Here is a 20,371-nt window from a genome sequence, read left to right as displayed (position 1 = left end):
TTAGTTATGTACGTGACCGGCAGCATTTTTATGCTTTTAAAGCAGCGCGGTGCTTTAGATTTGCCAATCACCAGCAACTTTAGTTTGTCAGTCCCAGTCGTATTTGCGCCCACGAGGACCGTTACTCGAAGCTTGCTCCGTTTGCCCGCCACGCAGTCATCACCAGCAAATGAGAGCGTTTTATTTGGGAGTGGCTGGTAGAAAAGCGCAGTTTCGTCCACATTGTATATGTCTTGAGGGTGATGTTCGTCCATGAGTTCATTCATCTTGTTCTGCCTCCAATCGCTGCAGACCGCTTCATCCACTGCAGCGGCCTCGCCGACAACACAACGAAAGGCCAGTCCATGCCTTTTCCGAAAACAGTCGAGCCACCTATCGCTGCACGCAAACTCGACATTCAGTCGCAGGGCAATTTCTTCCGCCTTAGCTTTCAGTAGCACTCCATTCACTGGCAAATTCGCACTGCGCGTTCTCTTCACCCAGGCAAGCAGAACGTCTTCAAGGTCTTTGTGCATAGCTGCGCATCCTCTTCCGCTTCGGCGCAAACTCACCATCTTCCAAAGCACTGGTAATCCGCACTTCGTCCTTCCCGATACCGCTCACGGTACTTTTCGCGATGCCGAACTTGCGCGCTATTTCAGTCTTTGAAAGCCGGCCGGCGCGAACTTCGGTCAAAACTTCGGCCCTCTCACGAAGCTCAAGCGGCTTTTTTCGAGTTGTTGGCTGACTAGCCATAGTAGCAACACGGCGAACACGGCGCACACGAAAACAAACAGCGCACACCACGAGGTGACAGCGTACAGCCTGGTAGAAAATTGCGGGACACGACGCGCACACCCGCCACGAACAATGGATCTGTGCACTGCGTAGTAGGCGTTGTTGGCGGTCAGCAAAGGCGCGGAGCTCGGTAGCACTGGCATGACGACACTATCACGTGATCACCATGGGGAAAAGTCATTGGCTGCTTTTTCTTCTCACTGTTTTTTTTCCCGCGTTTCACTAGTTTTGCTGGCTGGGCCGTGCATGCTCTTTCTTTTTTTCTCTCTCTCTTCCTCTCTGCGCTCTGTTTCGTCCTTGCCCGAGGTCGTACCAAGACAGCCGGCACGGCGCGAAACGCGAACCTACTCCTACTGCGGGGACAAAAGGAGTGAGCGGGGGAACGGTCGGAGAGGACGAGCAGCGGCACTTTTCCGCCTTCGTAGAATCACATTTCTGACGCCGACGTGCTTGGGTCTGCGTGCGTCGGCGGCACAGATGGTCGTGGCACTGAAAAGCTTTTTTTTTTTTTCTTTCCGCTGAAGTGCTGCTCGGACGGTCGAGTAAGCTGCGCGGGTGTGGTGCAGCCGGCAGTGAAAATTAATCTTAACTGATTAGCGATTGCAAAGTGTTCATCTTAAGCGGACTTTTTTTGCATTAACTCTATGGGAAACCAAACAAACGACCTCCACTGTTCATCTTAACCGAGGGTTCATCTTAAGCGAGTTCGTCTTAACGGGAGTCTACTGTATAGAGTTTCGAAATCGCAAATGTATTGTGTTTAACCCCTAATGAGGGTACACCACAAAATCTTTACTTCTGATTGAATTGGGTACTGTGCGTCTGCATGCTCCCTTTAAGTACGCATATTAGGCTGAAAGCGAAAGGCAGAGGGTTCGTAAGCACCTTTTTAATGCAGTTTGAGGTTTCCCAAAGCTATAACAATGGAGAACTCCTGCTATATGACAATGTATGCTAGTATCAAATATGTAATTACGCTATTAGTGTCCTTGGAGAAACTGATCGCATGATCCCCAGGTTTTATGTTGTCACAATTTTTGTGACAGAGAAGGGGCATCAGTGCTTTGTTTTATTTGTATATCACATATCAAGCTCACGAGACTGCTTTTTCCAGAGAGAAGGCGGCATTTGCTTTTGCCAAAAAAAGGAACTTATGTGCACCTAGCTATAAATGCATTTGCAGCACAGCAATAAATTGCTACAAGTACAAACAAGGAAAAACACTGTAGCTGACCTGTGGTGCGTTGGTTTCAAAGCTCACGTAGGAGCAGTGCGGCTCCGGAGTGATGTGGATTGTGAAATAGTAACCCTGCAAAAGATGGCATAGCACAGTGAGAACTAGATTGCAGCCAAAAATATTCTAATAAGCAAGTCCAGCAGGTTGCACACAGCAATAATGATTCAACAATACACGATTTTACAAAGGGGTGATTTTACAAAGCACAGGAAAGTGTTGACGACTTCCCCCCTTAACAGCCCAGTTAAACCGGTTTCTCCAAGGGTCATAAAATGGTGTATAATAATGGTGGTGCAAAAAAGAAAGCGCCATACATTTCAAACAAGGTGGAGTGCAGCCCAAACCTGTGCATCATCTTGTAACAGCTGTCAGCCAAGTGCAGTGAACCGAGGTGTATTTGCATTCTTTTTCGCCCATTTTGCAAGCCTTTCTCTTGAGCACATACAGCATCACATTTGCTCATTAAAAAAAATAAGGACACCAAACTTTGCTTCTGCATTCTTTACAGCTCAATGTTTGCTAAAACAAACGTTAGCTGCACTAAGGCATGAAAAAAATCACGATGTAATAGCTGTTACTTGCCATTCCTGCTTTTTAACAGGATCGCATAAGAATTTAAGTGATTTAAATTGAGATGGCAATTATATCAGTTTTTTAGTCTCACGGGACCTCAATGTTGTCTCAGCCACTGGTGACACATCAGATCAGAACACATTGGGAGGAAAAACTGGATTATAAATTGCAGGCAAATTGCTTGTGGTGACTATGCACACCAGTGCCACATGCACCATTCTGAACAAAAAGATGTATGCAACCTTGCTTCCCTTCTACTGCTCCGATGCCTGGTTCCGACCAAATATGCATGGTTTCACAATGCCCAAACGACATTACTGCTTATTTATACAGGCTATTTGACTTGTTTTTGACAGTGCCATGCTGCTTCACTTCTGTCCGTGTTAACCCATGTCTCACTTCAGCTTGATTGTCTTTCATCACTGGAACAGAATGTGCCTGCTTTGTGCCGGCAAGTAATTATAATTATTAATAATAGGTTTACAGGAAAGGAAAGGCATAGTATCTATCACACTTATTCTGTGGACCCCTGAACCACACTGTTAGGGAAAGGAAGAAGGTTAGTTAGTTATATAGGGCTTTTTGGTGCATAAGCAATGTGCCAAACACAAGGTTAGATGATTTATTATGTGAAGTGCCTACAATTATGGTACTCATATTTGATTTAAAACATTGGCTTTCTTAAGAAACGTACAAACAAGAGAAAAATCAACGAATCATCGTTCACCTAAAAGCAATGCAGGATGAAATGAATTGTGTTCATTGTAAAATACAGTAAATTATCTTTTCCTATGATCCTCAAGTCGCAGGCATGAGATTAAAATATGATTGATCGTGAGCTCATCACCACACATTTCACACACTGGTTTGTTTTTCCATGTTAGGAGGAAATTATGTGTGATATGAGTATGTCCTATGCATAGATGACACAATTACTTCAATAAAACATTCCTGATGTCGGCATGATTTCCATTATCCTACAATTGGCTTTATATAATGCAGCTTGTTGTTTGCTTCGTGTTCCCAAGCAGCTTGACAGCTGGCTTTTACTTTACTGCGCACTAACTGAACGCAGTCCTTGTGTCACGCATTTTATTTCCATGGTTCTTGCTTGTGCAGCATACGCGTCAGCTCTCTCATTGCCCCTTATCCCAACACGACTGGGAACCCAGCAGAGTTTTATATGACGTTTTTGTGATGAGGGTTTTACTGTGTTGCATATTATGCTGCCAATAAGTGGTTTAATGCTGTGAGGACACTTAAAGAATCAGTGTAGATAATGCTATTTTTGATGTTTTGATTTCTTACTTTCTCCACAGCAGTACAAACAGCAAAACACAGAAAGAAAGAAGGAGGGAAATAGAAAGAGGTGCCATAGTGGAGGTCTATGGAGTAATTTTTACCACCTTTAACATGCATGACATTGTACAGCACATCGACGCCTCTGTTTCACCTCCATCGAACCCCAGCCACTAGAAGTTTAGCAGGTTTGAACCCAGGCACTCCGGTAGAGTAGTCAGCTGTCTTAACCACTGTGCCACTATGGCGGAGCACAAGTATAAGTCATAAAAAATAAACTGATTATGAATTGTGGGGATTCACAGTCCCCTGCCTCCATTATAACGGCCGCGCGTAATTAACACGCGTGATTACGAGCGCTAGTAGAGAGGTTGGCGGAGGAGAGGGCACGCTGGCCACCACCCACCGCGTCCCGGGCCCTGCGGGACGCTGCCACGGGCTTCCCTCTTTCCTGCCGGCGTAACCCGGAGACCTCCTCTCCCATTCCGAGGGACGAGCGCGTCTGTCGCAATTCCCTTGGAGTCTTTCGGCAGATGAGCATGCACGCGCACAGTACAGCATTTTCTATCGGAAGACCGCCGCCTTCACCTTCTGCTCCCGGTTCAGCGCTCACTTACCGCCGCGGGCTGTGAGCACGTAGCCGCACCAGGTGAGCAGACTACCTCTCATTCCTTGTGCGTGCTTCCCCTTTAGGTGGTTTAATTTCATCCCCGTACGCAGCGTTCGCTCGCTACATGGCGGTTGTACTTGAGTGCATTTTCCTTGCCGTTACTCGAACACAATAAACTGTTCGAGTACGTAACTCTGTTTGTTCCCTCTGGCTCGAACCCGCCGCAGTAGCGACTTCTCGCACCGCGGGTTTGGGGTCACAGCTCTGTCTGTTAGGGCTGCATGTCGGGGCTAGAAGGAGACCATAGCGTCTAGCCCCCCTTTGGCGCATTCTTGCAAGAATTAACCTCCGTATTCTTGGCGCCCGAACGTGGGACCAGAGGTGCGACAAATCGAGTGTGTGTGTGTGTACGACTACCGACACATAGACTAGCCATGGTAGTGAGCAGGGCTGACTTTTCAGTCTCTTATAATACTGCAGTAGTCATTGCACAACGGCAAGAAAGCAAAGCCACCATAATCTTTTATTACCGCGAGAGCTCAAGAGCTGACGCTAGCCACTGTGATCTTTGTAATTTTCTGCGAGAGAAGGAGGTCACATGACTCCACCGCTCTGCAGCAGGGTGACGCGCGGATGCTGGTGTGACGGGCATTCTCTCGTAGCATTTTGACTTACCATGCTCTGCGGGAGAACAGGAAACGTTGTAGCGTATGCACTTTTGCGCGCGCACATTGATGGCATGAGAAGTGTTATTACTATCCTTTCTGCCGCGCCCGTTAGCCAGTTCGTTGCGATAGCTCGCAGCCCCAGAGAAGGGTCGGCCTACCCGGCTTTTTCGAGTAGTGACCTTTTCAAGTGTATCAGTGCAGTGGGGAGCCTAGTCAGCCTTAAGGGAGCTTTAGGAAGAAAGTGGAAGGATCCTTTTTCTCTTTATTTTGTCGACTAGCGTTCTACGGGCTCTGGGAGCCGAGCGGCGCGGCCGCGGCGCACATAAGGACACGCTGGTATTGCTGCCTGTGCGGGCGCTACACATCTTTTATTGCTGTGAGCGCGTTGGATCACTACCGACTGTACTCCTATAGCACTTAGCGCAATTGTTTTTCCCCACGCAAAGGATAAACACGAGTCCTTCGAGGTTGGTCACGCCACGCTGAGACGAGCTATATCGCATATGTGCATCACTGAGCATGCGAGCGGCCCTAAGGTTTTTCTTCAAGTTGTGTCATTTCGCTGCCTAGTGATGTGCATGGTGACATTGTTGAACTGGTAGAACTTACTCTATAAGTTCGCAGCAACGCCATAGGTGCTGCGTTGGGCACACGTCGACGCGCGACAGAGCTGCAAGAGAAAATGGTGGAGCTAGACTTTACACAAAGCGCACCGCAATTCGATCCCCGCTGCGTGGCCCGAGGAGGACGCACTCTACCACCAGCAGGCAGCTGCAGCTAGAGGCAAGGCTTGAGATTTCGAGCATTGGGCCTCGTTACGACTTGCGCCCACGGCAGACGTAACTCTGACCAACGCGCAGGGAGTAATTTTTTGTTCTAAATATGGATGAGACGCTCTGTTAATATTCACCGCATTTTGCTTCCAGAGCAAGCACGCGCTTTCTCTTGGAAAAGATTGAGTGGGGGTAGATTTGAAAAAAGAAAAGAAAAAAAGTAACTAGCGAAAAGACAGCATTGCAGCCAGCAAGGAGGGGAGCCGGCGAAGGTTATGACGACCGACGTGCATGGAAGGGCAAGCCGTCCAGGGAGTGGCCGCATTCCTGCACACAGAGCCTGCTGCCACCGTCAACGAGGCCAACAAGAAAAAGAATTTCCGGTCGGAGCGAGCGGGCCGGAGTTCGCAGAACGGGCTCCTGCGTCTATCAACCGCGAAATTTGCAGCAAAGAGGCCACCTTGCCGGGTCTTGAGGGCCTTGGCACCCTCAAGACCCGCCGTCGCAGCTTCCCCAGAGGAAGCTCCATTTGCACTCAGCCTCGGCTGCGTCGGCAACATAAGGGAAAAGAGGCAAGCCAAGAGCGCGTGGTCGGCCCGCTGACGGGAGGCCTGCTGCAAACTACGTAACGGGAGGGCGCAATGCTGCCCGCACCCTTCGCCCCTCCTGCAGACTGCCCCAGCTGACTCAAGGCCGACTGATGGTGAAGAAGTGGGAGCTGTAGTTGCTGCAGCCACCGCACGTACGCCCAAGGCTACAAGGTCGTCTCCTGTGGTCGTCGGCCTTGCCTCCCCCTCAGACACCTGTGGCTGTAAGCTGTCTGCAACTTTTATATACTGGCACTTTCGTCTGGGTTTAAAAGTTAAACGGCGACTAGCCGGCCCCCCTTGGTATCTTCCTTGGTTAACGCGGCCACTTTTAGCCGTACGGCGGTTTTAAGGAGGGGCGGGATGTGGGGATTCACAATCCCCTGCCTCCATTATAACGGCCGCGCGTAATTAACACGCGTGATTACGGGCGCTGGTAGAGAGGTTGGTGGTGGAGAGGGCATGCTGGCCACCCCCCCCCGCCGCCTCCCGGGCCCTGAGGCGACGCTGTCTTTCCTGCCGGCGTAACCGGGAGACCTCCTTTCCCATGTTCGAGTCGAGGAGCGCGTCTGCCGCACTGGCTCGGGCACTCGTTGGCAGGTGAGCGCGCATGCGCGAGGTTCATGATTTCCGCCGGGGAGACCACCACCGTCACCGAGAATTGCTCACTGAACATACGCACTTACCGCAACGGGATGGGAGCATGAAGCTGCGCAGGTGAGCAGACTACTTCTCACCTCCCTTGGGCGCGCTTTTATTTTAGGTGGTTTTATTTCACCCCCGTACACTGCGTTCGCTCGCTACACTGCGGTTGTATTTGTGTGCTGCTGATTTGCCGTGTACAACTGCTCGGGCAAATTAAAGCTTGTTCGAGTGTGCAACTCATGTTTGTCCCCTCTGGCCCGAACCTGCCGCAGTGGCGACTTCTCGCACCCCGGGTTGGGGGCCACAGCTTTGTCTGCTAGGGCTGCACGTTGGGGCTAGAAGGCGACTGTAGCGTCTAGCGCCCCCGTGGCGCATTCTTGTGAGAATTAACCCCCATAGAATATAAGAGGTATATTGTCGCATCAAGCAAAGAAGATCCCATGCCTGTCCCTTAAAACAACGATCACCCATAATTACTAGGCCCTCGTGCTGTTGAGCCCGGCCTAGGAGAGGAATTGCACATACCCCCTTGAGGATGCCATTGACCGAGTAACCACAGGGGCTGAAGAGAAACTCGTCCAGGGTGGCTGTAGGGTAGAGGCGGTCAATGCCAGACTTCTGGGTGGCATCGCAGGCATTGGCTGAGCCTTCTTGTGTGAAGATGCTCATCACCCCCTGATCCAGGTCTTGCATGATCACCTCCAGGGTCTGGTCGGCCACCTGTACTCCACGGTAGCCCACTGGGGTGTTAAGGGTGTACAGGTACCTGCAAGGCACAAAAAGTCCACCCTGCTTGTTCTGTGCATGAAACATGACTGACAGGCACAGATCCCATATCGCCCCTATGTGATTTAACCGCTGCAGCAAGCTTCATATACCAGGTGATGGTTTTCAACATTTACAGACTTTTTACTTTAAAGCATGCAACAGAAGTGCATGCTGTGCAGGGGAATTGTACAACAAACCTTGTGAGCATTGACTCTCATTAGCTTCTGCACAGTTGTGTGTATCCACAGAGAGGGAAATCTCCACATTTAGGTGGAAGGAGTGGCAGGTGATCGGTTCCGTTGCAGAACAAGGACCCTGCTTCTCTCGGGATGTGTGCATGAAGGAGCATCCACAAGCCCTGCCCTTTCAGAGACACAGTGGCTTGTGTTCTCACAGAAATTCAAGCTTGAATGCTTCAACGAGAGTGCAACTGCTGCAGCTGTAAGCGATTTTTAAGAGAGTACAACTGCAGGGACAAGTCCAGGTTCAGCCTGACTGTGAGACTTCGCAAGAAGAAAAACTGATCATGCCTGAAAAATTATTTTTATTATTAGGTCATTTTCACACATTCCCACTGCCCTTTGTAAATGTACTGTGATATATGTATTTTGATTATCTTAAAGTGCGAGACACGCAGCATTTAAGGCCACCAACATCGAAGGCAGGGCCATTTTCAAATTTCTTTAATTCCCAATGCATTTACCATATTAAAGATTCAAAAAGTATATTAGTAGTTAATTAACCAATTATGGAGGCCTAACATGTATATAACGTGTGCACTGCTGGACGATCCATTTGCAGGAACTGCAACAATGTACCCGTTTAAAAAGATACGTGAACATTAGAAAAAGAGTGACCCAGTATAGTGTTTGTGCAATATTAGCCTCATGGCTAATATGTTGCCCACTAATACCTGTGCTACACGAACATCTTCGAATGACATTCGAACACAACGGGCTTCAGCATTCACTCGTGGTATTGCAACGGTTCTGCTGTATAGAGTTTCGCTTCTGTACGTTTGCTTCTCTTTAGTTTGTACAAAATAAAACGGCGCAATGACAGTGGTTCCCATGGTCATGCTAGACCGACAGCAACACAAGCATGTTTAACAGCCACATATTATTGTACTGCGACATGTTTTTCAGGCAACTGACACGGATGGCAGCCCTTCATGTTCTCAACAGATCGCGGTGCACCTTCACGAAACTTTAGGTTGGCGAGGAAACAGCGTGATGACAGCGCTTGCATCTACGTTATACATCATAAATACAAGCAAAATGAGCGGCTATATTTTATACTTGAACACTCAACCATGCTATGTGAAATGATTGCATTTCATTCGAATGCAACCCTCTTCACCACATGTATACCTATGATCGAGTATGCAGTACTCGCGCTTTCAGCGATTCTCTAGAGCCAATGCACAAGTTTAAATGAATGCAAATGGCCGTCAAGTGTACTTTTGGCAAAAGTGTTCTGAAATCTACTATTGTTTACATGGCAGGATGCGCATACAATAAACTGAAGGCATTGATGTGACCCTAACTGCCGAGCAGGCGGCCAGCAAAGTCTGAAACGTTACAAGCTTGCGGATGACAAATAAGACTGTTGCAGTGAATGCGAACGGCCACTGCACATACTTCTGGTTAAAGCGGTCTATATAAGGTATTGGTCCCGTTAGAGAAAGCAGGGAGAATCAGCGAGAAACCCCGGTCGTATGAGACGTCACCAAACAGACTGTAAAGTGCTTTCAAGGTAGGCGATCGTAACAGCATTTCCTGCAGAGTTGTCTTACTGTGTAAACAAGCAATAGTAAAAATGGTTTGAAAGAGAAGATATTACTTTGTAACAGTACAACGCAACCTGTGCTTCATGTCAGGTAAAGGAGCACTGGTTTTATATGCACATCGATGTAAACAAGCGTACCGGAGCGCAATCGTCGCATCTGCGCATTCGTATGCAACTTTTGCACTCACGCGGTAAACGCCAAGCTGTGTAATGTTATCTTCAAACACTCATTTAGCCAATACACGAGCTATTCGAGAAACAGGGCGAAGCAAAGCAATGGCGACCTGCTATTGGTCGGCGCTTGCTGTGTTTGCATTTCGAAGGCATTCCAAAACCTCGAATGTCTTCGTGTAGCTCGACTTGAATGACATTTCAGTCGAATGCCTTCGAAACACACCATGTAGCAACCTAAGTTGGCATTCGAGTCAAATGATATTTGGCTCGAAGGCATTCAAAACGCCCGTGTAGCAGGGGTATTAGTTATTCCCAGCATAATGCAGTATTTTGGGAGGAATCCAATAGAGTGCACACACTTAGCATATGGCCTTGCTTTCCCATCACAGCAGAATATGCCATAGCTGGCTACTCCAGCCGTAGAGATGTCATCACTAGTCAAGTGGTGCATGTCCTTTGAATCATGTCTGGTTATCAGTCTTCCATGGGACATGCAAAGTACAAATACCTGTGAACCAGGCATAGAAACGCCTGAGCATATAACCAGACAATCGAATAACATGCTCACATGATGTGTGATGGACCTTTTGATCAAACTTAGCAGTGCGGCCCACCGCTGTCACACTTACTAACTGGACAACACTAGTGTCATAGGTCCGCCAGGGCCATGCATGTGGGCCCAGTAACAAAACTCACCAGCAGTCATGGTTTATTCTGCCCATGCAATAGGCTGCACCATCTGCAACAAGCATGAAGCAAGGCTCAGTACAAAGCTATGCACTATGCTCCACTGACCATGAAAAGCTATTTACTAAGACAATAACATGCACACCAACCATGACTATTCCATCAGCCCTCTCTGCAATGTAAGAATGGTTAAGATAACACCAATCGTACTGGCAATCAAAATAGATGCTCCCGCTCTCTGTGCACACTGGGTGGAATAAAAACAAAGAAAACAAGTTGCGATGGCACCCCATCCAGCCCATGTCACTTAGGCAATGCACATAGAAAGCCTCCAATGACGTCAACACGAAGGGGGCACGCGGGAAGGTGTTGCCCTAATTCGTTGCGAACGATAGGCAAAAGCACATTTAGAAACTTTTGCAAATTATAGGCTCCCCACAGAGCTTCTAAATTTCATTCAAATGTTAGCAACTACCACAGCTATAGATTTGTACCCCAATTATTGTTTAAACAGGGTTCGTACAGGTGGCAAAGAAAAAAAATTCAAGGATATTCAAGGAATTTCAAGCCCCCATAGGAGGATTTTCAAGGCCCCCTTCGAGGGCTTAATTTTTTTTTCCATGTCAAAGATCTTCAAACAGTGCTCTCAAAACGTCTGAAATATTTATTCCACAAAGAAAAAAAACATCACTATGCAGATTTGCTTCTATTGCACAGAAAAAAATTAAATATAGCTTCATAAAATATCACAGTGAAAGTTTGGTCATATCCCGCAGAAAAGTAAAAAATTAGTTTTATAAAATTGTTGGTTATTTCTTATACCCTCACAAAATATTGTCCACTGCTTCAACTGCACAAAACAAAAAAATCCTTAGGAAGCAGCTCCTCAGGGCTACTTCAGGGGAGCTCCAGCAGCTTTTGTTGAATTTGGAGCTTGATGGCGTGTAGCTCCTCACTCTTGTCTTTGGCCGTCTTTCTGAGGCTATTGGACTTTACAATGTGTGTCACATTGTTTTCTGCCTCTGCTTTATCAGCATAGGCATTTGCAGATGCCATGAGATCATCAATTGTCAATTCCAGCTTCTTTTTCTTTCTTTTCATTGCATCAAGCTCTTCCTCAATGCAGTGCTTTTTTCTCTGCTTTGAAGCTTCAAGGTCCTGCTTTTTCTGGGCTTCCAAATATGCTCCATACTTTTGCCTTGCAGCTGACACAGCGATCCTCAGTTCCTTGGTGACTGGAATGTTTAGAACACCACCTGCTTTCTCAACCGCATCGCACACGATCCGTTGTGAAACATATGAAAGGTCCTTCAGAATCTCAATGCACGCCTGTCGGTTTACACTGAATCCACGCTCGACAGTTGCCTGGCCATGACTGAGGACAAGCAGAAGTTTCACAATGCTCCACAACTTCGAGTAGGTTGAACTGAACTTCAAGAGATCAGGGTAAAATTCATCCAGTCTGTCAGCGCACTTGTCAAATTGTCTAAGCTGATGTTTCTGCTCGTGCAGGAGCTCCGTGTACTCTGCCAGCACCGTGTCTCGAAGGCCATTCTACCTGCAGTGATGAGGGTGTCCAACACTTCTGAAACCTGCAAGGCATTCCTCTGGCTTCGAGCACATCTGTCGTGGGTCTAGTGAAGAAAGGCCCCTAACAAATGCAAACTTCAAGGGGCTTCTGTTTAGAACTTTCTTTGTGGCACTGATCAAAAACTGTTTACATTCCATCCGGAATTGAAACACGTCCTTTGAGCTCACTTTAGAATTCTTGAGAACTTGCTCTGCTTTGTAGCCTATATCCACCTTTTCAAGTGGAACATGGTTCTCGGCATTATCAATGTCGATCTTCAGCAGACCCACTATCCCTTTGGCAGACAGGATCGAACATTTCAAAAACTTCGTCAGCAGCTTTCTGAGAACAGTTTCTAACTCCCTTGCAAGGAAAAAAACCATTGGTTTGTCTGTCAGGTATTCTACCAGAAAAGGGTTCAGTGCCATCGCCACACATAAGGCAAAATTCAACTTTGCTGGCAGCAAAGCATCACAGCAGAACTCCCACAAGTTATTAAACGATGCACATTTTGGCAGGTTGACTTCTTTTTTTCTAGCAGCCTCAATGTACTTTTTCATGTTACACCACAACAGCAACGCTCTCTCAATTACAGGAACATTCTCCCCCACCGGCGGGCGGCAAACTTAAGAGGAAAGGTACCTTGGCCTGTAACTGCCGAAAAGTCCTGTCTCCGTGCTGGAGCACCTTCAAAAATTGCACTCAGACTAGACAACAAGCAGTCAAGTCCCCATTTAGTCGCCGAAACTCCAGCCCTATAAGCATTGTGCACTGTGTGTAGCCCACAAGTGCCTAAGTCCACACACAGAACTTGGTGGTTTTGTTGCAAGTGCTCTTGAAGACCTTTGAAGAACTTCAGATTGACATTGGGCCCATCCATCGATATCTGAAGAATCTTGGCAAGAGGCAAAGGCTCGAGGGCGCTTAGCAACTTTTCCTGAATGTCATCGGCTGTGGAATGCCCCATAAAAACGGAGGTGTAATACCTGGTCGTCACTTGGTGAGCAGAGTCCCAACACCTCACGTGCACATCCATTTGCTTACTTTGCAGAAAGTCATTTGCCGACTCGTCAAACAGTACGACATAGAATTCACACTGTTCTATTTCTCGCTGCAATGCTGAAAGAAAGAAAGGCCTGAGACCGTGACACGTCATATAGGCGCATTTCTTCTCACCACAAGAAAACGCCTTTGCCACTTCACTGTCCGGAAACATGCGCTGAAATAGCTCCCCTGCTTGGGATGACGACCGGTACGAAAAGTGGAATGTCACAACTTTCAGAGTCCAAAGAATTTCAGCGTCAGTGACAAGCTCGTGCGCTTTGCAAGCATCGTTTAGGCTTGGCGACTGCGAGGAACACGCGCTAGTAGACTGCTCTACCGCGACCGGCGTCAGGTACCTTTTCAACGCGCTCCCTTGCGCTACCTTCATTGCGCCAATATGCTTGCCGCTTTTCATGTGATTTTTTAAAGCGGATTTACCCATGGCAGTCACATCCACAGTTTTACCGCAAAGCTTGCACTTAGCCCGATGCGGACTCATTGTATTAAGCGCAATCCACTGCTTGTATTCGTCATGGTGGAGCCACGTAGCCTGAAACTTGCTCTTTCCGGGCATTGTGTCACATATGAAAATATCACGTGCGCTGACAGGCAGAAGCCACGCTCATTCCAAAAATGCAAGCACTAGGGCAACGCCAGCGTAGACACGGCTCGGTAAACCTATCTAAAAACGTTGGGCTCGGCGAGTGATGGCGATGCGATAGCGATGGGACGACGCAGCCGCGCGCCCACTGCAGTGTTGCCAGCCGCCTAACGAGAATGCGCTAAATAGGCTTAAAATCGATACGTTTCCTTCCCCGCAGTTCATTCAGAACTCAGTCAAGAATAAAAGTTTAGCAACAAAAACGTTTTCATGACGAAAACCACCAGTTCAAATTTAGTATTCAAGGAATTCAAGAATCTTCAATTACCAGTCATAAATTCAAGATTTTTAAGGGCCTTGAAAACAGACTTCCGTAATTCAATGGTATTCAAGATTTTCAAGCACCTGTGCGCACCCTGTTAAAGGACAGCTCCTGTCACAGATGGCACGTGGAAAAGCAGAGAGATGTCCAGGGTGATTCATTGAGTGTGGTACTGCATAGCATGCGTTGTACTACATGGCAATTCACAACAAGGTCCTCACGCTATCACAGCATCACAGCTAATATAGTAATTCCAGGCTACAGAAGACACACATCGCCAAAAATGGAAGTTGAAGCTTACCTTCAAAAAGTTCATCCAGCACTTCAACCTGTAAATGACAAAAGGGAAAGAATGTGAAGCCTCAATTGCCCCACTGCTTTACAACATCTATTGTGCATATCCAAAAAGGCAGGTGAAACCTAATCAAACTGAAATGTTTTAAAAGCTGCATGACTACTTTGACAGACCTTCACATATTTCATGTCTAAGCTTGTATGCTGTTTCACCTCGCCCTTAGGGAACTGAACGCAAAGGAAGATGCAGTCCTGACAAAGTAAAAAATTTGCTGGATATTTGAAGTAACTGCGGAACATGCTCTGCACACATTAACCTGAATTAGTAATTACGAACTGCTCATTTGGGCATAACAACAACAAAACTGTCTGAACAGAGCATAAGGAATTGGCTAAGATAAAAAGACCAACAGACAGTGCTGAGAGGAATCTGTTATCATCATGCAATAAACAAATAACAATAAAATAAATGGAAACAAATAACATCTTATCTAGTGTTCAACATTGTTATAGGCAAGGGTTCAGAAAGCCAATGTAACTGTCCGAATGTGTGTGATATTTCTAAATTAGATTGTAGTAATATTTGTTGACTGTAATTCATTCTAAATGCCAGTACAGACTAAACCTTGTAATAAAAACAACCTCAGTGAGTTGGATATAAGTTTTTCTGGCTGCTCTCAGTATGTAGTATACAATTCTGGTGAATGCAACATTGCCCTCTTCTCTTCTGGTGCGGCACAAGGATCTGTCTTAGGGCTCTTTACTTTAAATTCCTGACCTCCAAAATTATGTGATACAGGTGTAATTCCAATCTCTTGACAGTAGGGTTCTGCAACTTCTTTCTCCTCACTGGTTGCCTCTCAGAGAGTTAAACGGCGATTGTTGCTGAGAGGTGTCCCCGCAAGCTAAAGGTAACATACACTCACTGAAGACAGGAACTGATTATGGTAAAGGTAATTTTATAGTGTAACTGTCACTATACCATCACCTCCTGGCTCTGTTCATGGCTGGTTTTGTGGCTGCTGAGAATCAAAAACACATTGCGGAACCTAAAGAGGAACACACCCCAGGGAATATGTTAGTAAATTATTTAATGTTGTGAATTGGAAAAAAAAATCGTACGAAGTAGATTTGAACACGTTTCTGAATTAAGATATGTAGCGTCAATCCCCAACCCGACCCCCTCCCTAAGTATGTAAAAAGAAAAATATGTAGCAATTGTGAAAGGAGAGAAGGTGAAGGAAAAACTACTGCCTTCCTATTTGGAGAGAACCACTCCGAGTTGTAAGCCACTTCTTGCCTTTGTCCCATCCCTGCTGCACTGTTCATTCTTTGACTGGAATTCGTTATGTCAGAAACTTTGGTGGAAGGAAAGATAGTCCAGTTGTGCACAACTCACTTCATCTTCAAAGCTGGTGTGTGGCTTGTCTTGTAGTTCTGGTCTCATGAAGTTCTTGCGTGAGTAGAAGATATCCTGGAAAGAGTTCCACACACAAGCAAATCAGTGGCCGATGTGCACACATAGGTCAGCTATGGGAAACAAAACTGGTAATGCTCAGAAGAGTGGATTTGTGCAATGTGTTAGCAGATTTTGTAAAGCAGACATGAATCAACCATTCTGCTCTAACAGATCAGGCATTGCACAGATAAACCAAACAAAATATTATACTCTGATGCTTCAAAGCTGCTAATAGTGATGTAATCTGAAGCAGGCAGACAGTAACATGCAAAGGCCCAAAAACCACTTGTAAAAACTGCCCTTTATGTGTCCTCAAATAATGAATATCTAGGTGGCAGAGAATGTTCATGGCTGTGTGCTGTAAAGGCTGTGAAAGTGTAAAGCAAAGGAAATTAGTGGTGGAATGGTTGTTAGGCAAAAGTACATTGGGTGATCCAAAACAAAAACTGCAAATACTGTGTAACACAGTAAAATTAAAAAACAATGTCTATGCAAGAAAAAAAAATTGCCAGGACAGCTGCATTCACCAATAAAAAGCGGCGCTGATAGTTAGCTGAAGCCTTAATGGTTGGTTTGGTTTGTGGGGTTTAACGTCCCAAAGTGACTCAGACTATGAGAGACGGCGTAGTAGAGGGCTCCAGAAATTTCGACCACCTGGGGTTCTTTGATGTGCACTGACATCGCACAGCACACGGGCGCCTTGCTTTTCGCCTCCATCGAAAAGCAGCCGCTGAGGCCGGGATTCGATCCCACATCCTTGGGAACAGTAGTCGAGCGCTGTAACCACTGCGCCACCCCGGCGGGGTGAAGCCTTAATGCATGCAGCATTAGGCACCACCTTTTTGAGACAACCGCAGCAATAAGAGTGGACATAAAAAAAATCTTGCATAGTTTTTGTGAAAAAAGCGTCGCAATACTGTCTGCCTTTCAAATAAGTGAATTTCCTTTTTTTCTGCAACTTATAAATCCTCTGCGCATGATGATATTAAGCTCTGCCTCATGGTATGTGAAATTCCAATTACAAGAATGTACATACTCACCAGCACTTCATCGAAGCCCGTCAGCTCCTGAACAAGGAACAGCAGTGGCTTGACCGCATTCAGCAATGTGGTGGAGCCACAGGTCTTGAGGATGAAGCATCGCTTGGACACAAACATGCTGCTCTCGCTGCAAAACAGCCAGAGACAGTTAAAGCTTTGCTGGCGATTAGTGAAGTCTGGTGCAGTTTACATACAATGCCTGCACTTGAGGTAAGGTCTGTATGATACAGCTATGCCTAACCAAGCAACCCGAGACACATGGCAGTAATTGAAAGGAAATGGAAAAACAAAAAATTAGGGGGAACTCTTCATCTCTGTGTTAAGGGTATGATGCAATAGTGGCCCTCTATGGCATTTCCACACTGACAAATCAAATTACAATGGAATAACATTTGAACAAAGTCACTCAAACGAAGGAGCGAACTTTATTAAATTACCTCGTCGAAGCTCCATTGAACGCTAAGCAAACACCCTTCAATTTAATGAAATTCAGTTACTGCTCATCTCAGTTCTACAAACATTTTCCATGACATCATCCTGTGCCAACAACATCATACTGAGCACTTCGACAAGCACAACCCGCACTTTTTGCTGCATATTTTTAGTTAAGAACCACGTTTCATTGCTGCATGACAAAAAGCGGCCGTCATTTACCTTTAAACTAAACTGGCAATTTAAATAAGCTGGCAGCCAGCCAAATCCATAGCTAGCTTTGCATGCTTAATTGGCTCCACAGCCACAGCCAGCCATACACCCAGCCCTACTAGGCTTTTAACTCCAAGAAAGGTGTATGTATGTATGCTGGTTAATCTGTTGATGGTCTGCTGAAGCAATAATCTGCTTGGAGAAAATGAAGGCCTTTGTTGCCCAGCAGACCATTATGTCAGACAATGTTCACGGGAGCTTGCATAGAGTGACTGAGTTAAAGACCAACGCAATCTTAAGTTCGAAAGTGCTGCAGAAGGTTGCTGCATTCTTCGCTTGCAAATGAGCGCAGTGATGAATAAATGGATTGAGGTATGGGTTTGAATACCCAATGTTTCTTGGAGCTAATGGAAACAAGCTTTCATACACTTATTTCAGTGTAGTGAATATTCACCTTAAATGTTTTCCTAAGGTCCCATGAAGTTTGTTCAAGTGAAGTGACAGAGCCTCAGCCCTACTAGGCTTCTAGCTCCAAGAAAGGTGTATGTGTGCATGCTGGTTAACCATGATCCACTGAAGCAATAATCTCTAAATTACTCTAAAAACTCAAACTATTGACAAATTCCTATAATGCTAAATGATTTGAGACATGCTTTAATCTGCATTACATGCTATGCTTCTGGTATGGTTTATTGCGCCCCAAAGAGATTCTGGCTTTGAGGAATGCCATATAGTGGAGCCTACCAAGATACTTTGTTGGGAGAGTTGGTACACATTCATTAATTTAAACAGAGCAAACAAGACAAAGGACAAGATAAAAGGAAGCCACAGTACAAGCGCTGACTCACAACTATGCCTAAGCCTTTACTTCAAGGCCCAGATAAAAACAAATATGACGAAAACGAAACAATCACATAAAACAACCCCTGGGTTCACCTGCTGCACAGAAAGTCACTCATCTCTTTGCTTGAAAGAGCAAGGGAAGTCTTGCTGACACACTTGTTGTTCGTTGAAATAAAATACGATTCAACTATCTCTCTCGACATCTTTTCTTGTGGCGATACAAAATCCTAACCTGGTCAAACATAGGAGTACACTTCTTCATTGTTTCACATGAATGGCAATGTGAGACCAGATATGCTTTATCCTTGCCACTTTCCAAGTTGTTCCGGTGTTCCAGTAGTCTCTTGTTAATACAGTGTCAACAGGCTCCACAAGAGAGTGGATTTGCCTGTACACAACACCAGTCTTGCATCAAACAAATGGGTCTCTATATTTCACCCCACATTCTTGTTTCTTCGATTCTCTTTCCCTTTGAATAGCCAGGCAAATCCTCTTCATCTTGAGCGGGGCGGTCAATGCGACGTCAACACCATACCTTTTGCCTACATTTTTGAGGCCATATGAAATGCTGTGCACATACGGTACCACCGCAACCTTTCTCTTCTCACCCATGCTGGGCAGGGATTTCTGTCTCTGCATTCCTTTAAGGCTCTTCAGTACCCGGCAACAGGCCTCATTAATAACCAACTCCTGCTGTTTAAATTAATAATAGATATAGTGGAGCACTTTGAAAATTTCAATCACCTGGAGTACACCGAGATCTCGCAGTACATGGCTGAAAAGCAGCAACTGCACCCAGGACTGAACCCGCATCTTTGAATCTACAGTCGAGTGCCCTAACCACTGAGCCAGGCCATTTAATCACTGTCATTCCATGCACTATGCGAGCCCTACAGAGTATTTCAAATTTCTGTGCAAGGTCATGTGGCTGCGATATCATGACCCCGTTGACCAAAGAGAATTCACAGGGCCAGAGGGCCTGTCTGCGTCAAATTCTCTGGCAAAAATGAAGGCTTTCCTCCATCTGGGTCCAGATGAAAACAAGTTGTCAAAATGGCTTGTGGACTGAGCCTCCCTCCAGTAACACAATGTAATTCAGAACTGCTCATAATTTTTTCATAGACACATCTTCAGGAAGGTGGCCCATTCATGAGGCAAGATTGATTAGAAGGAGAGTTTAGTGCTGCCCTGGGTAAGTCAGTGCTAGCTTATGAGAGCGAGATGAGGGGGGGGGGGGGGGGGGGGGGGCTAGTTGCTTTTGCATAGTGGTGGAACAGCACAAGGAAAGGGACACAATGAAACGAAGGACACATACAGGCGCTTTTATTACCATCAATATGACAGGATCTACCTTTGGTTGTGATGTGATAGGCCACAGTGGGACACAGTGGCAAAGCTTGTGAAAAGTTGTGCCCAACTCCAGATGCTGCACTATGTTGCCAACTTTCCCCAGCTTAATTGCCAGTCAGCAGAAACGCTGTTAACTGCATTACATACCTGAGAACATATGAGTCAAGCTGGTCATTCTTCTTGAAGCTGATGATCTCGCACTTTACCAGCTTTAGCAAGGATTCCCAGTTGGCCCTGAAATGCGAGTAAGGGAGCTTTTATGGACAGTTTCATAGTACAATGGGCAATCGTGAAAGCAAAAAAATTGAGCGGAAACACTTAGGACTGCCTATGTCATCATCAGCCTGACTATACCCACTGCAGGGCGAAGGTCTCTCCCATATTTCTCCAATTAACCCGGTTCTGTGCTAGCTGCATCCACTTGACCTCTGCGAACTTCTTAACCTCATCCACCCACTTAACTTTCTGCCGCCCCCTGCTACGCTTTCCTTCCCTTGGAATCCAGTTTGTTACCCTAAGCGACCATCGGTTATCCTCTCTTCGCACTACATGTCCTGCCCATGTCCATTTCTTCTTCTTGATTTCCACTAGAATGTCAGTAACTTGAGTTATTTCTC

General features: G+C 46.1%; 1 protein-coding gene and 1 pseudogene across 1 annotated transcript in view; both read right to left on the bottom strand.

Annotated features, from left to right (window-relative positions):
• The window catches only part of SamDC (S-adenosylmethionine decarboxylase), a 103,244-nt gene that overhangs the window by 22,070 nt on the left and 60,803 nt on the right, over window positions 1-20,371 (bottom strand). The window contains exons 2-8 of the mRNA XM_084605745.1: window positions 19,902-19,988; window positions 16,917-17,043; window positions 15,817-15,891; window positions 14,425-14,452; window positions 10,596-10,638; window positions 7,695-7,935; window positions 2,012-2,086 (exon numbers count right to left, since the gene is read on the bottom strand). Coding sequence (XP_084461871.1) covers window positions 2,012-2,086; window positions 7,695-7,935; window positions 10,596-10,638; window positions 14,425-14,452; window positions 15,817-15,891; window positions 16,917-17,043; window positions 19,902-19,988 — 676 coding nt within the window. The remainder of the gene's footprint in view (window positions 1-2,011; window positions 2,087-7,694; window positions 7,936-10,595; window positions 10,639-14,424; window positions 14,453-15,816; window positions 15,892-16,916; window positions 17,044-19,901; window positions 19,989-20,371) is intronic.
• On the bottom strand, window positions 11,410-13,608 carry LOC146209968 (uncharacterized; annotated as a pseudogene).

Source organism: Amblyomma maculatum, chromosome 1 (assembly GCF_055883805.1).
Source record: "Amblyomma maculatum isolate TAMU_Amacu chromosome 1, ASM5588380v1, whole genome shotgun sequence".
Classification (NCBI taxonomy): domain Eukaryota; kingdom Metazoa; phylum Arthropoda; class Arachnida; order Ixodida; family Ixodidae; genus Amblyomma; species Amblyomma maculatum.
The sequence above is the reverse complement of the archived record's forward strand: the minus strand, read 5'-3'. Positions and strand labels throughout refer to the sequence as shown.